This window comes from Erythrolamprus reginae, chromosome Z (assembly GCF_031021105.1).
Source record: "Erythrolamprus reginae isolate rEryReg1 chromosome Z, rEryReg1.hap1, whole genome shotgun sequence".
NCBI classification, from domain to species: Eukaryota; Metazoa; Chordata; class Lepidosauria; order Squamata; family Dipsadidae; genus Erythrolamprus; species Erythrolamprus reginae.
The window spans coordinates 85,141,771-85,159,724 of NC_091963.1; the positions used below are offsets into that span (position 1 = coordinate 85,141,771).

At 39.3% G+C, this 17,954-nt stretch overlaps 1 protein-coding gene across 12 annotated transcripts in view; it reads left to right on the forward strand.

Annotated features, from left to right (window-relative positions):
- IKZF1 (IKAROS family zinc finger 1) overlaps positions 1-17,954 on the forward strand; it is a 133,703-nt gene that overhangs the window by 100,842 nt on the left and 14,907 nt on the right. For 4 of the 12 annotated variants that reach the window (XM_070767420.1, XM_070767421.1, XM_070767422.1 and 1 more), the window contains exon 4: positions 7,557-7,811. The exons of 6 other annotated variants lie outside the window; for them this stretch is intronic. In XM_070767420.1, coding sequence (XP_070623521.1) covers positions 7,557-7,811 — 255 coding nt within the window. Of the gene's footprint in view, positions 1-735; positions 796-7,556; positions 7,812-17,954 lie in introns of all 12 variants that reach the window. 2 more of the 12 variants (XM_070767418.1, XM_070767419.1) reach the window with 1 other exon arrangement.

Sequence of the window (17,954 nt, forward strand, 5' to 3'; positions counted from 1 at the left end):
ATAATAAGACAATAGCAATGGTGGGTTGCTGCTAGTTCGCCCCTCTTCTAAGAACCAGTAGTGCAGGTGGTGGCTCTGCCCATCTGCCTGGGTGCTTCTGTGCATATGCAGAAGCATTGCAAGCGTGAGCGCAAACCGGTAATATTGTCCACTACTGGACAATAAAATTCATTACCTACATGGTGAGCTGCTCTTTATTGGATGTATTTAAGCAAAGGCTGGGTAACTATCTGGATGATTTAATTTGAATTACTACATGAAAAGTGGTTGTCTAAATTGCCTCTTCCCATCCCATGATTCTAGGTTTTAGCTTCCTTTCCCAGATCAACCATATTATAAAGATAAGTCTTTTAAATGTTATTCTTATGTTTTTAGTTTTATTTTAACTGCATTTTCCAAGTCTACATACTATATGATACTTATAAATGTTTACATGGTCTTATCTTCTAGGTGAGCATCCAGTACGAAAGGCCTAATATCTCTTTTTTTACAAAAAAATATGGTTATCTTACAATGTAGAAAGCATTTGGTTTTTGTTTATTTTAGAGTGAAATCACTCTAAGCACTTAAACTGTACTGAAAAGTTCGCCTTCCTATTATTATTCTGTTTTCTATTTTACCTCTGTGAATAGTGATTCCAATCTCTTTCATAGAAGCAATGTCTGTTATAATTCTCCAGCTTGTGCTGCTTGACCACCTGACAATCTAGCATCCACTTTGCCTTCTTTATTGCAGCTGCATATGGGGCTGAAGGCTTTAAGGATTTTCACACCATTATCCCCAAATCTTTTTCTCGTAAGTATTCTTGGGCATGACGGCCAGATATGCTTAACTTTTTCATCTATGCATGTATCTTCTGTCAATCATGTATTTCTTTTTGTATCTGTTTTTTTTGTTCTTGCCTTTGTCCTTTAACTTTTACCTCCTTGTATTTTTTTCAAGCTTACAAATAATGTTAGTATTACTCATATGTCAGTTAGCTTAGAGAAAAGCCTAATTTATTTATATGATAAAGGAAAATTCCTAGTATGTGATTGGCTATAGAGGCATATGAAAAAATGCCACTTGTATGAAGAGAGAACTAAATGCTTTGTAACATCTAATTGTAGAGCCCTGTAACCATTTAAATTTACATAAATAAAAGAAGGACTTTGAGTAGTACATATTCATTCATTCATTCATTCATTCGATTTCTATATCGTCCTTCTCCTGAGACTCAGGCCAGCTTACAACATGTTTAGAAATCTAATAAAATTACATTCTAAAAATCCACAGTTAAAAATTAGACAACTAGATTCATACGTCATACAACCAACATTCATTCATCAGGTGGAGCAAGCTGTTAGGGTTTCAATGGCCCCAAGCTTGCCAGCAGAGATAGGTCTTTAAAGCTTTACAAGAGCAGGGGCAGTATGAATACCTGGGGGGGGGGGGTCATTCCAGAGGACTGGGGCCACCACAGAAAAGGTTCTCTCCCTAGGCCCCACCAATGACATTGTCTAGCTGATAGGACCTGGAGAAGGCCAACTCTGTGGGACCTGACCAGCCACTGAGATGTATGAGGCAGAAGACAGTCCCATAAGTAACTTGGTGTTTGGAAACTAATCGGCAACCAGTGCAGTCCACGGAGTGCTGTAGAGACATGGGCTTATCTTGGAAGACCCATCATTGCTCCCGCAGCTGCATTCTTTACTACCTGCAGTCTCCGAACACTCTTCAAATGTAGCCTCATGTAGAGAGCACTGCAGTAGTTGAAATTCAAGATGATAAGCGCATGAGTGACTGTGAGTAGAGACTCCTTGTCCAGGTAGGGTCTCCCTCACCACAGCTGAAAGATAGTGTTCTAAGGTCAGCTGTGGATCAAGGAGGATGCCCAAGTTGCGGACCCTCTCTGAGGGGGATCTCCCCCAGAGTGATGGATAGACAGATGGGATTGTCCTTGGAAGGCAGAACTCATAGCCACTCCGATTTGTCAGGGTTGAGTCTGAGCCTGTTAACACCCATCCAAACACTAACAGCCTCCAGACACTGGCATATTACTTCCACTACTTCACTGATTAAACATGGGGTGGAAATGTATAACTGAGTATCATCAGCATACTGATGGTAACTCACCCCATGCCTCTGGATGATCTCACTCAGCAGTTTCATGTAGATATCAAACAGCAGGGGGAAGAGGATCGACCCCTGAGGAACCTCATAAAGGAGGGAGTCGAGCTCTGCCCCCCTGCCAATACTGACTGTGACCGACTAGAGATGTAGGAGGTAAACCACTGTAGAACAGTGCCGGCGCAGAAGGATACCATGGTTGATAGTATACTTACTTTTTCTACAAACAGAAGTTCATAGCTTATTGGTTAAGATTCTTTGGTTTTTTGTTTGTTTGAATGATTGATTAATAAAATAATTCTTATGCCTTGATTTCATATTTCACAATGATTTGAAACAAAATTGAGAAACAAGGCAAGGCAAAATAAGGTTGATGGACTAGGGCCCAGAAACTGGAAATCAGGTCAGAAAAGGACTAGGTAGAGGATACAGTTATTAAGTCAAAACTAGCAGTCGCTAAGTGGTAGAAGTGCTTATGAGATCACACCATTCTGCTCAACACTGAAGTATTACAAGCCTGGGGACACAATTTCAATAGCCCCACTATTGTCTTACACTTGTAATATCCAGATTCAAGTGCTAGTTAAACTTCATGTTGCTAAAGCATTATGTATGTGGGGAATTCTCATTCTGACATCATTGCCAGTCAATCTCAAATTATATACAAGTGGTCTGATTTGGCACAACACTAATGAAACTTAAAATGCATAATATTCTTCATATCCCTTCTGTTTGATCTCACTCATAAAAATATAATTCACTCATTGTCAATTATCTGTAATAACAATTGATATCACTTTGGTAATAGTTGTGATAGTAGCTGGATTACTGTGTGCCTGCATTTTTTAAATGCATATGACTAGGAGTTAGTATCTTAGAGCCAATTAACCAGGCTTTTGCAACTCCTATCAGCTGATCCTTAAAAACACCTTTCAACAGTTGACTTCAAAGGAGCCTATATTATTTTAGAACCATTGCAGAGGCAGAACCCATAGCCACTCTACATACAAGGAAGTTTCACTGTGCTTAGGAAGATTAATTCCCAGACAAAAATAATATATGTTTTGTTTGTAAAACTGGAAGAAGATAAAAACAGAATGAATGTGATCTACATTTAGTCACACTTTGGGGAGATACACTGAAATCCATAGACTTATCAATTAATCATGATTTATTTATCCTATTGATTTAATGGATTAATTCTGGCTTCAATTCAGTATATATTTTCAACTACCATATTTTTCGGACTGTAAGACGCATCAGAATATAAGATGCACCTTAGTTTTTGGCAGTGAAGGGCTACCAAAATTTTTACTACCACACTGTGGGCATGGCTTATGCAAGATGCCCTGCATTTTCTTTCAACATCTGTCAGTGCAAATTGGATGCTCTGGGGTGGAGCTGCATTTTCACTACCCCACTGTGTTCCATGCAGTAGCCCACCCCTGGTTTTTGGGGAGAAAAAAAGGGAAAAGGATCTGCTTACTGGGTATTCATCTGGCTAGTGTCCTTAGTCTGGTCAGCTTCAGCACATTATTTTATCCCCTGGTTAAGAGTAAAAAAATATTATTCTGAAAGAATAACAATGGGAGAGCTTGGGTACATTAATAGCACCTGGTTAGGGCTGGAAAGAAATATCTGGAACAAGTAAAGCAATGTAAAGAAAACCATACAAAGACAAGGTTTGGAACACGTTCTTGGCAGAGAGTAACAACATTGTTAGTACAGTGGTACCTCAAGATACGAACCCCTCGTCTTACGAACAACTTGTGATATGAACCTGGGGTTCAGAAAAATTTTGCCTCTTCTTACGAACTTTTTTCGAGTTACGAACCGGCATTTGGGAGACAGCTGGGAAGCCGCATGGCTGTTTTAAAAGGTGACAGCTGGGCGGCGGGGCTTCCCAGCAGCCTCCCGAACGCCGGTTCGTAACTCGAAAAAAGTTCGTAAGAAGAGGCAAAATTTTTCTGAACCCCGGGTTCAGTTCGGGAGGTTGCTGGGAAGCTCCCCAGCCCGGCTGTGACCTTTTAAAACAGCCGCGCAGCTTCCCAGCTGTCTCCGAACGCCAAACGCGGAAGTTCGGGTTTGGTGTTCGGCTTCGGGAGACCGCTGGGAAGCCGCGCGGCTGTTTTAAAAGGTCACAGCCGGGCTGGGGGGCTTCCCAGCACCTCCCCGAACCCCGAACTTTTGCCGAACTTCCGGGTTCGGGGGGTGCTGGGAAGCCCCCCAGCCCGGCTGTGACATTTTAAAACAGCCGCGCGGCTTCCCAGCTGTCTCCCGAAGCCGAACGCCAAACCCGAACTTCCGCATTCGGCGTTCGGAGACAGCTGGGAAGCCGCACGGCTGTTTTAAAAGGTCACAGCCGGGCTGGGGGGCTTCCCAGCACCTCCCCGAACCCCGAACTTTTGCCGAACTTCCGGGTTCGGGGTTCGGGGGGTGCTGGGAAGCCCCCCAGGCTGGCTGTGACCTTTTAAAACAGCCGCGCGGCTTCCCAGCTGTCTCCCGAAGCCGAACGCCAAACCCGAACTTCGGCGTTCGGTGTTTGGAGACAGCTGGGAAGCTGCACGGCTGTTTTAAAAGGTCACAGCCGGCCTGGGGGGCTTCCCAGCAACCTCCCGAACCCCGAATTTTTGCCGAACTTCCGGGTTCGGAGTTTGGGAGGTTGCTGGGAAGCCCCCCAGGCCGGCTGTCACCTTTTAAAACAGCCACGCGGCTTCCCAGCAGTCGCCGAACGCCGTTTTTTGCGGGGGGGGGTTGTGGTTGCACGGATTAATTGACTTTACATTGTTTCCTATGGGAAACAATGTTTCGTCTTACGAACCTTTCATCTTACGAACCTCCCCCTGGAACCAATTAGGTTCGTAAGACGACGTATGACTGTACCTGGTTAGGGCTGGAAAGAAACTTATTCAGAGCAAGTTAGAGTAATGAAAAAAACCATGCAAGACTTAGGGCTTGGAAAACATTCTACACAGAGAGAAACAATGAAAGAGCCTGCAAAGTAAGAGCTGGGAAGATCATTAGCAGTATTTAGGGCTGGGGGGGGGGAAGTTACATTCAAAATATAAGACACACCCTAATTATCAGCCTCTTTTAGGGAGGAAAAAAGTGGTCTTATACACTGAAACATACGGTAACTAGTTTTGGTATGATAATATAAACAGCAGAATGAGAAGATGGGGAAAATATTCTACCAAACATGGAGAGGTTGACAAAGTTTACACGTAGCAGTGTCATAGTATGATTACATCTTGCATAATTTTATGGTAAAAAATTCACTTTTAAGACACAAGAAATCAGCCAAAATAATGAAGAAGTAAGTTCCATTTTTTACTGTCCATTCATAAGGCACCTACCCCCCCCCCCCCCCTTTGTCTATACGGTCTAAAGAGCTGAAAATAAATCCTGGTTAACATTTCGTTATAGATTTTGCATCTTAAAAGAAATTGATGTTTCTTGGTCAGTCACCTGGAAGAATATTGGTGGTCCCTTATTACAGATTTATTTATTTATCTATCTATCTATCTATCTATCTATCTATCTATCTATCTATCTATCTATCTTTTTATTTGCCGCTCCTCTCTGAGGACTCAGGGTGGCTCACAACAATTGTCTTGTTCAGCGACTTTTCTAAGTTATAAAAGCACGGAAATAGCAGGTTTCCTACTACTTCTTAAACTTGCAACTATTGCTGTTTTCCTGTACTCATGTGACCATAATTTAGGTGCCTTGCAACTGGTGTACATTTACAATGGTTGCAATGTCCCAAGATCGTATAATTTGTGACTGTCACATTCTAACAAGCAAAATCAGCTGAAAAGCTGGAAGGTTGTTGCAATTTGCAGTCCTACTATTCATGTTATGGTTATTAAGCTTGGTTTTTGTTGCTTAACAACAGCAAAACTGATGTGATCATGTAATATTTCAGTTAATGATTGTGTTATTTAGCAATGGAATTGCTAGACACAGTTGCATTTGGTAGGTGAGGATTACCTGTATTATCAAAGGAATAAAATCCCGCCTACATGAATCATACTTACATATTGGTGGGAATGATATCTTTGTATCCACGCTAATATAAAATATTTCTAAAATCTTTGGAATGAGTGATACCTTTGTAGATAAATAAATGAAAATAAGCCTCTTTAAACACAATATAGTTGTCTTGATATAGTTTGCTTTCTTCAGAATTGTTCTGTTGTTCAAATATGAAAGGATTTCCACTTATATTTCAACTTAATTTACATACAATTAAGAGAAATGGATAGAATTGGAATGAGCAATGGGTATGAGTATGGATTACAGGTGCCCCACAGACTACCCTCATATTTTTCATTTTTAGTGGCACAATTTTAGCAACTAATAAACATTCTACAGAAGTTACGGTAGGTGGTTAAAAATATAAAGTATAAATAAATATAAAATAATAAATAGAATCATAGTAAAGCAAAATGTTCAAAGTAATAGAAGAAAAAAATGAGAATGTTTGGGCTCATTTCATAATGATCTTAGGAAATCTAGCCCAAACTTTTTAAAATTTAAGCCCAAACACAGAATTTATGGATTAGAAATGATAGAATCACACAAGATTTTATGGCTTCAACCTGAATTCTTGACAGATTTTGAGCCAGAATAGTAATATCATTCTAGAGTTGGCAATCTGTCAAAATGAGGACCATTATTAAAAAAATAGTTTATATCTTGACAGTGACTCCAGTGACTGTCTAGAACACCTAGGGCACAGGTAGAACCATGTCTCTAGAGAAGTCATACCTTTTTTCAGGTATGTGAATTTTAGCATACTTCACTAAATATATTCCACTGCTTCCTTTGTCATACATGGAGTCTCTGCTAGGCTGCTTCAAGGTTTAATAAGGCTTTGGCAAATGAGCTAGGAAAGGGCTTGATAGGTTGCTGTTGTTTATCCATCACATAGTCTTTTATTATGATAAAGGAGCAGAAAGTAATACAGAGAAACATATATGTGAAAACTTACCAGATGAAAGAAGCAAAATATTATCAAATAAAATTTTGTACAAAATAAAATAATAAGGCAATAAACAACAAAAAATAATAAATCTAATTGATAGAGACAAATATTACCTCAATAAAACAAAATTTGGTCACATTCTCCAGTCAAGTGTGCCAACATGATCATATATTAAAGAGCTATTGTGGAATTGACAATTTCACTGGTGTGCACATTGTATTGATATGAGATATGGGCATGATATGAAACTTAGAGTTATAAATATAAATACATTAATATTGTATATGTATTTTAAATAAGTCCATTCCACCCATTTAAGTATATTAGTGATTTGTCACTTAATTATATTGTTAATGTATTATTGAGAAATGCTTTCTTTTATGCTGTTTCCCACAATGATTTTGATTGGTTTATTTAAAAAAAAACACTGAGTGGCATCCTCTATTGTTTCTTTCAGCCAGTAATATTAAAGTAGAGACACAGAGTGATGAAGAGAATGGGCATGCCTGTGAAATGAATGGGGAAGAATGTGCAGAGGATTTACGAATGCTTGATGCCTCTGGAGACAAAATGAATGACTCACACAGTGGCAGCAAAGCCATGTCAGGAGTTGGAGGCATTCGACTCCCTAACGGAAAGCTAAAATGTGATGTCTGTGGCATAATTTGCATCGGTCCCAATGTTCTTATGGTTCACAAGAGAAGCCATACTGGTAAGGTCTAGCAGAGTTTTTTTTTTCTTTAGCTACTAGATATTTGCATTCAAATTAATCCAATACTGTGCTGCCTGCTCCTATCCTGAAACTCAAAAGGTTACCAGTCACCCATATCATACTATGCCATACCACACAAAAATACTAATATCATCATGAAGAGGCCAAGGAGAATTTTAATTTCTAATCCATTCATTTTTGTAAATCACATAGGCTATGTCTTGTCTTGTCAGACATAATATAATAGTAGTGACCAAATTGAGAAATGATCTTCTTTTCCATTCATTCAATAACTATATTTCAGAAACAAAATTATAATTACTAGAATCAAACATCCAAATCGATTTTTTAACAAAGATTTAAACATAATTGGATATAAAACCTCCACTCTGAGGTTTGGTAGTGATTTTAATCTTCCAGAAAGATTCTGCTTATCTGGAAAAAGATGGCTCCAAGGAGTGAATGGCAGATCTTAAACAGGCAAGTAGTTTGCTTATGGCATTTACATCAGTGCATCATTGTCAACAGATTAAAACACACACACACACCAGCATATTGTGAATTAAAGTTATGTGAACCTCATTATACTTCATGTTAGGGGAAAAAAACAATGATTAGGGTTGCTTCCAATACCAAAAATTACTGCTGTTATTACTGGGTATGGACACATACAAACATGAATGTTGATAGATCTTAAACATAAGAATATACAGTATTCACTAGATTTCAACTAAACTATTCTTGTTTCTAAACAAGTCAAGGTTATTTACCTTGAGTGATTTATAGAATTTTAAAACATCACTAAGCTGTTACACAGTTGCAATGCTAATAATATGACCAACTATGACAACAATAAATTGATTATTTGGGCACAACAATGATGGTCATTCTGGTCATGGTTGTGTGTTTGAAAAGGCCACTAAATTACAGGAGAAATTTTAACCTTGAAGGCAGGGGAATCCTGGCAAAGAGGTTTGATGTTGTTGATTCCTGTCACCATTCTTCAATATGCTGGCAAAGCTAAACAGCTCTACATTCTCAGGCATGGAGATATATTTTGGGGCAGCCACTATGTAGCAGATAACCATTCCTTCATATCAAACATCTGTTTTGAAGGTTTTCTATATATCTAGTCCTAAGAAAGCAACAATAATTATCTCCAATCCTACTTTTTCAGCAGCAGGTGAAAATTACACATGACAATGTTATGATGACATTTCAGCATGCATCAGATAACAGTGTGAGGTTTATGATTTAAAATATTTACTGTAACTCCTGAATATTCCATAAGTTGTATGGAAGCATAAACATAATAAAACAATTGCAACTTTCTTGGTCTCACTTGTTCTGAAACAACTTTAAAGATCAAATGCATTGCATTGCATAACCTAAGGTTTTTGGGTGCCTTTGAGTCAGTATTGACTCCTGGCATTATCTGGACTAATTCCTTCAATTTTAGGCAGGTTTTTAGAAGAGATTTACGTTTTCCTTCTTCTCGTAGCTAAGAGAGAGTGACTGGCCCAAGGTCCTCTAGATGGCTTTGTGTACAAGGTGAGACTGGAACTCAGAGCCTTCCTGTTTCTAACCTTGTGTTTTAACCACTAAATCTTACTAGCATAAGCATTGCAAATATAATGAATGACTGATATGAGATAAAAGGTGTAACTCCAATCCCCAATATATCTATCAGATGTGGTTATTTGAAACAATATTTGGTATCTTCTATTTTTAAAAAAGTCCTAAGTGTTACTGAGATTATCTGAATTTTTTCTCTTTTCAGAACAAAGGTCTTGCCATAAGTACCTGACAGGTTAGAATATTGATACTTTCTGCAGTTGACTGAAATCATAACACATAAAATGTTTTCTTGACTGTAAATGGCAAGTAGCCTGCTTTTAATTAAAATGCTTCACCCAAGCTTGTTTAGGCCTAATTGCTGCATAAATTTGGAAATATGAAAACAAATACTGTTAGAGGGGATCATAGTACAGTGGTACCTCTACTTAAGAACGCCTCTAATTAAGAACTTTTCTAGATAAGAACCGGGTGTTCAAGATTTTTTGGCCTCTGCTTAAGAACCATTTTCTACTTAAGAACCCGAGCCTGGAAATTTTCCGAGGAAATTTGAGAGCGGCATGAAGGCCCGGCCAGTTTCCTGCCAATTCCCCTTTCATCCCGGCCATCTGAGCTGCCAGAAGAACCTTTTGGAGGCGCTTAAGGAGGCTTTGGCAGTCCAGAGCAAACGAAGCATTTTCCTTTTTCTGGGCGCTTGGACAGGGAATAAACCTCTGAGAAAAGAAATGCTCCCTTCGCTCTGGGAAACCGAGGAGTCACCACAGCGAAGAAAAGGTGCCAGCTACAAAGCGAGCAAGCAAGAGGAGAGGAGAGCCCTTCAGCATGGGAAGGAAGAGGCAGCATGTAGCAGCAGCAGCAGTCAGTGTATGGGAGGCAGCCTCACGCCAGGTGTATTGGAGGTGCGTGCTCCTCCTTGCCACCTCAGAGTCCCTCTTTTTTTAAAAAAAACTTAAGTTTTGGATTTTTTTTATTCCCCTCACCTCACCTTCTTCCTTCGGCAGCAACTCTCCTCCTCCTCTTCTTCCTCCTCCTCCTCCCACCCAAATTCCAAGCTTTTATTTCTTTCCTAATGGGTTTGCACACATTATTTGGTTTTACATTGATTCCTATGGGAAAAATTGCTTCTACTTAAGAACATTTCTACTTAAGAATCTGGTCACGGAACGAATTAAGTTCTTAAGTAGAGGTACCACTGTATTTATATGTTTCTTTATTCTAACAGTCCTAGGGAGTATCATGATGATAAAATGATGACTACCATATTTGATTTAATGCTCTGGATCTGTCAAGATCATAATAGTATCTATAAATATATTGATTTTAAATTCCACATTTTTCAACATTAATTTCACTGTTATTTCTGACTTTAATAGCAAATGATCAGTAGATGGCATCTAAGTTGAGAAAAAGTCAGAAAAGGCAATGGCAAGATATTTCCATGCTATTCCAAGAAAGTGTTGTTAATTTTCCCACAAAAGTCACCAAGAGGTCAGTTAACCTTGAAGTTGACTTATAAAGAAAGAAAGAAAGAAAGAAAGAAAGAAAGAAAGAAAGAAAGAAAGAAACAAACAAACAAACACACACACAAACAAACAAACAAACAAACAAGAAATTAGATAATTAAATCTACAATATAGTATTTAACCTTTATATTCTGTTCAGGTCTTATTTCCCGAAATGAAATTTGAGATTCTGTACAATTTTTTTCCTGCAGATCTGAAACTTGTGATTAATTGGCTTTGCCTCATTTGAGGGGTTCTTACTATGAGTGTTTTTTGTTTTTTGCTTTTGTTTTTGCTGGGTGCAATGTACTGCTTTGGGTCTATTTGACCCGAAGAGCTTTTACAGGTCTGAAATGTGTGATTGATTTACTTTTCCTCATTTGAGGGGTTCTTACTATGAATGTGGTTTTGGGGAGGGGTTGGGTTTTGTTGTTTTGGTTTTTGGTTTACCTGTTGCTATGTGCTGATTGTTACACTTGTACTGTTCGGGTCAATATTGACTTTTACAGGTCTGAAACTTGTGATTGATTTACTTTTCCTCATTTGAGGGGTTCTTACTATGAGAGTGGTTTTTTGGGGGGATTGGGGTTTTTTGGGTTTACCTGTTGCTACATGCTAATTGTTACACTTGTAGTGTTCAGGTCAATATTTACTTGTAGCAACAGGTAAACCAAAAAACAGTAGACAGAGTTTTTTCCACATCAGAAAATAATATTTGTAACTAAATTCCTCATTCTTAAAAAGCTTATAGCACATTTTAAAATCATTCCACAGTTTAATTTTTTGTTATATGTTCTTAAAGTAAAATATCTATAGTACAAAATCTGAATTATGTGTGGATATTACTTAATTGCAATTTTAAGATTGATTTGCCAACTTCTTTTTTGGATACTGTTGCAACTTTCTAGCACTTTGCTTCAGTCTGCTGTTCCTCCTATGCAACATGTACTTTTACTCTTTCAAAATGTGCATCCTTAGTCAAAGGAAAACACTTTTTTCAGTATCTACTTCTATCATATTTATCTTTTTTTATTTTTCAAAACTATTTTTCAAATAATTTTCACATGAAGGCATATCAAAGCAAATGTTTCAGTTGCACAGAGAATTATCTTGCAGTTACTATATGCCTCTACCACAGAAAATAGTGGCAATCATTCAGTGCAAGTGGTAAACATTCTTTCCTCAAAGTTTGCTGCTGCTTCCAATTTTCTGATTAGGAAAGTTGGTTTTTTCCTAGAATTCCACATGCTCAATCCTTTTCTTTGCCTTTAGTTTCGGTTAAAGGGCAGTATTACAGGCAAACTCTGCCTATAGCCTGGAATTTGATCTCAAGGGTGACTCCAGCTTTCTATCCTTCCAAGTTTGATAAAATTGGGTTCCAAATTGTTGGGGGAAATATGCAAATAATTCTTTTACATTGTAAACCACCCAGAGAGTGGTATGGTATATAAGTCTGAATACTATTGCTATTCTAAGAGACGCTTGTGAGTTTATTAGTGAAGCTCTTCATGGAGTGCAGATAAGAAAAAAGGAAATCATAGATCAATGAATCACTGAAACATGGGGCTGGAAGAAAGCTTGGAGTTCTTCTAATCGAACTACTTGCCCAAGGCAGAAGGATTGGATCCAAGAGAAATGGTAGTCCAATCTTCTCTTGAAAACCTTCAGTAATGGAGCAGCTACAATCGAAGGGGGGAAAACTATGCCACTGATTCATTGTTTTTATGGTCAGGAAATTTCTTCTTGGTTTCAGATTGAATTGCTCTACGAACTTCCACTCATTTCTTCTTGTCCTGCCCTGAGATGCTTTGGAGAATAAGTCAAGCTCCTCTTCTTTGTGATAGCCTCTCAACTATTGGACAAAATGATTATGTTATTATTCTTAAGCCTTCTCTTCATTAGCCTAGACCAGTGATGGCGAACCTTTGGAGAATAAGTCAAGCTCCTCTTCTTTGTGATAGCCTCTCAACTATTGGAAGACATGATTATGTTATTATTCTTAAGCCTCCTCTTCATTAGCCTAGACCAGTGATGGCGAACCTTTTAACTGTATTTTTCAGACTATAAGACACACCAAGATTGTGAAGAGGTAAGTTAAGAAAATGTTTTTGTCCTCCTTATCCCCCCCCAGGAGCACTTTGCAGGCCTCTCAAACCCTCTACACATACCATTTTTTTTGCAAAAATGGGTGAAAAACAGGCCATTTTTCAAAAATGGGGCACACAGAGGGTTTGGGAAGTCTGCAGAGTGCTTCTGAGGGCTCAGGGAAGGCACAAACATCCCAGTTTTTGTGAAAACTGGGTGCCATAGGTTCACCATCATGGAGCTAGAGGATGAGCTTAACAGAGAACAGATGATGAAAGGGATTTGCTTCCCATGACATTTTGTAATGCAAACTGATAATAAGGCTGCCAGTGGAACTAAACCTTTTTAATTGACAATTTTAAAGAATGTCCTACAAGTAAATTTGGGCCTGTGCTGCAGACTATCGAGCATAGTCACTGACCCAACAGAAGTTGTTGAAATTCAACTCCCTGCTGCCCCAGCTAGCTGATTGCATCTTTTGCATTTTAATTCAGTAATATCTGCAGGGCCACAGATTCCCCATTCTGCTCAAATACCGGTAAATGGTTTATGGTCATTTGAAAATATCATCCAACTTTTGGCATCCACTAATGTTCTGCCAGGCTCTCTGGTAGGAGCCTCCCGAAAATTCAAGGGTACAAATTTCAGACACACACACGTTTGAAAATTCAAAACAATGTTCTTTATCACAAAATTCAAAATAAACTAAGCACTCTTTTTGTATTGCAAAGAGCACTTGTCCCAAAACAACCGGGTAGTCTGTACAATTAACCTTAAGCAATCATTAAGTACTTAGCTAGCAGCTGTAAAGAAACTTCACACCCCTTCTTCTTCCAAAGAAGTGAGACACAGACACACGTTGCTCTGCTTTGTTTTCAAAGGTGTGAAAAATCAACAAACAAAGTCCAGAAACCAGCAACACAGGATTCCTGACAAACTGTGATCATATACTCTTCCACAAAGGCCAAACCCACATGCTGCTATTTATAGCAGCAGCCCTAATTACTGGAGCCCCACCCAAACACAGGTGGCCGCTCTTATCTCCTATAATATGTCCTTACTTGGTCTCTTCTACGCATAATTTTGCGCTTGCGTGGGTACAAAATGTTTTCATCTGAATCAATGGAAGATAAGGGAGATTGACTGCCCTGGCTGTGTGTCAAGCCCCCCTCTGCCAAGTCACTCCCACCTTCTTCTTCGTCTGAGGAAACTAAACTCTGAACTGACTCTGTCGGCAATAACACAGGCCTGTGACATGTTGAAGTTTCCCCTGCATCCACCTTCACATTCCCTGGGGCAGGAGTTGGGCCAGAGCCAATGACAACAGCTAGTAGCTGTGTGTATGAGATTGAGAAGGAAAACAGAAGCAGCCACTTTGAATGCTGCAGCAGAGAGAAGCCGATCCCCCCCCCCTTCACAGCAAAGCTGCTCAGAAGGCAGCTCCTGTGTCTGCCTGTCCCTTTATGGCCCCTCCCCCTGTCGTATTTAAGTATCTTAAATAATCAGACTGCAACTTACTCTGTGTGTGCATGAGACCGAGAAGGAAAAGAGAAGCAGCCATTTTGAATGCTCAGAAGGCTCTCCACCCCTCTCTCAGTCCACCCGCTGTTATTATCCCTCTGCTAGCTCTCCCACCCTCCCCCATCTACTTGCTGGCCCATGCCTTTCTGCCTTCTCCTCCCATGGTTGTGACAGCAATTGGGCGAGTCACTCCCAAAGAAGCCTTGCTTTCCCCGGCTTCCACCTCACCCAAGTTTGGGAAAATGCACTTCTGGTTTGCCATTGTACTGGGTTTTGTGCACTCTGGGGCTTAAGGGAAGCTTCCATGAACCCTCCGGAGTGCAAAAAACAGCACAATGGCAAACAGGAAGTGCATTTTCCTGAACTTCCAGTTTATCCGTTGGGGTATTTCTTTGCCTCCAAGGCTTCAGGGAAGCTTCCTTGAGCATCCAGAGGGTGAAACGGCCTTTCCCAAGGCCAAAAACCAGCTGGCACATAGCAAAGTCTTGTGGGTTTTCCGATATAGCTCTGCATGCTACCTGTGGCACACATGCCATAGGATCACCATCATGGGGCTAGACATACCTTATTGTCTTAATCCTTCATCATACCATTTAGCCAGCCATCCCCTTATCATCTTTGTTGCTCTTTCCTACATTCCAATTAAAAGGGATTTTGTATTTCTCCAGTTTCATTATGTGTGGCAATGATGGGTTGCTATCTTTGTGGTAGGGGTGCTACCGGTGCAGTAGGCAACAGCGCACCGGTAGTGGCTGCCATATTGTGCAATTTGCACATGACTGCTTCAGTGCTAGTCCTTCAGGTGCTGCCAACTTTGTCCTTTAATTTTTGGTACTTTTTGCTTCCTGCGCATGTACAGAAGCAATATCTCACAAGGGACGATTGTCCATGCAAGATTTTGGCAGTTTTTTGCTTCCTCACATGCGCGGAAGAAAAGAATAACTGAAATCTCACATGCATATGCATCCCCTTGTGATATTTCAGCACATTTTTGCTTCCTGCACATGCACGAAAGCAAAATCACACTTGTGACACGTGCACATGTGTAGCACCTGCACACACATAAGAATCCTCATGTTATGCGCATAACACACCAGCAGTAGTAGGTAAGAACAATCCGCCCCTGATGTGCATGGAGAATAATTTTAAAAGAATGGGCTGCCTTTTAGAGATTAAAATATGTGCAATTCCTGCTAAATAGATCTACATCTAATGCAGATTTCCACAAAATATTACTTTGTTAAAAACTGCCACTTCTGTACCAAAGTCAGACTGTTTGAATCAGTCTGGACCTCTGATGATCACATAAGCAATTCTATACAATTTTATCTGGCACATTTTTCAGAATGATTTGACATTGTTTCCTTTGAAGGGCTAAAAGTGAGTCATTGTTCCTAAGTCACCCAGCAACCTTCAAGCCTATGTCAGAACTAGAACTGTATCTAATCATTTCTAGAGCAAGACTTCTATCCACTGAACCAATCTGTTTTTAGGTATAAGAAGTGAGTTAAAAAAAAAAGGACATTTGGATCTTTATCCCTTTGTTCCTTTCCAGAGAATTATAGAAACAAATGGCAAGGAATGGAATCCTAGGCACGATTCTACATTACTTTTATTTATAATTGTGGATCTGAGAATTGTAGTGAAATGTCACCAAGTACATTTTAAAAACCTTGAACCACAAACTAAATTCTGAAGACTCAGAATTTGAGAAGAATGTGAGAAAAAGTAATATTTTTGATCAAATAACTCTACCACAACTTTTCTAAGTTATATGTTTATTACATTTATAGACAATCTTTTAAAATTAATGAAAGTGTATCTCTTTTGGATCTCACAATAACTTATCAAGTTGATTGAGCTGAGGTATAGTTTGTCATTGCCTTAGTGGCCAATAAATCAATAAAGATGAATTTTCTCAAAGAAACATTCTGGCCAATGTATCACAATAGTTCTAAGAAAAAGTTACCAAACTATACTATGGTATGGGAAGGAATATGACTTGCTAAACTTTAACATACTGTTCAATTAGAGTAATAAGATTAGAAGGGGAAAAGAAAAAATGACGACAAAATGATTATTTTACAAGTTCAATATTTTAATTCAAATTTCCCTTTGGAATAAATTTTCTTTTTGAAAAACAATTATTGATTATATCTAACATATTTTGAAATGTATTAGCTTATTAAGATGAATGTTCCTAGAAATAGCTAGTAATTTCTCAGTTAGAAAAAAATGTTTAAATATTAATTAGGAAGGATTATAGAAAATGTTTCTTCTTTTTTGGATCTATTTCGATGCAAATCGATTGCCTCATTGGATCCCTTACCTTTATTAGACAGGATCTGTGTTTATATTAAAATGGCATATTTCAGCATTTAATACCTGTAATGCTAGGCATGAGTAATGCTTGATAGAGAAAAGAGAGTGAGTTAGGTCGTGCTGATACAGGGGTATCTCTAATGTTGATGAACTTGTGGAATGAGGAAAAGGGATGATGCCTAGGAAATAATTGGATAAATAATGCACTTGGGGAAAAGGAATCCTCAATTTGAGTATTGTATTATTATTATTATTATTATTATTATTATTATTATTATTATTATTATTATTTATTGGATTTGTATCCCACTTCTCTCCGTAGACTCGGGGAGGCTAACAACAATGATAAAAACAGCATGTAACAATCCAATACTAAAACAACTAAAAACCCTTATTATAAAACCAAACATACACACAAACATACCATGCATAAATTGTAATGGCCTAAGGGGAAGGAATATCTCAACTCCCCCATGCCTGGTGGTATAAGTGAGTCTTGAGTACTTTACGAAAGACAGGGAGGGTGGGGGCAGTTCTACTCTCCGGGGGGAGTTGGTTCCAGAGGGCTGGGGCTGCCACAGAGAAGGCTCTTCCCCTGGGGCTCGCCAAACAACATTGTTTAGTCGATGGGACCCGGAGAAGGCCAACTCTGTGGGACCTTATCGGTCGCTGGGAGTTCTGTGTTAGCAAAAACTTCAGAAAAGAAGGATTGCTGACAGTCTCAAAATGGGTGAACAGTGCGGTCAGGCGGTAGGGATAGAATGCTTGGCTGTGTAGCTAGAGGTATAACAAGCAGGTAGAGGGAGATTGTGATACCGCTGTATAGAGCACTGGTGAGACTACATTTGGAATACTGTGTTCAGTTCTGGAGACCTCACCTACAAAAAGATATTGATAAAATTGAACGGGTCCAAAGATGGGCTACAAAAATGGTGGAAGGTCTTAAGCAGCGGTCCCCAAACTACGGCCCGGGGGCCACATGCAGCCTGCTGAGGCCATTTATCCGGCCCGCGGGTGATGACAGGAGCATAGGATGCGTCCATATCCTGTGTTCCTGGCCACTGTTCCCTCTAGCCTGTGTGGTTGCATGGATGCGCAGGCAAAAAACAAGCCGGCGCCATTTCTCCTGTCCAACAGC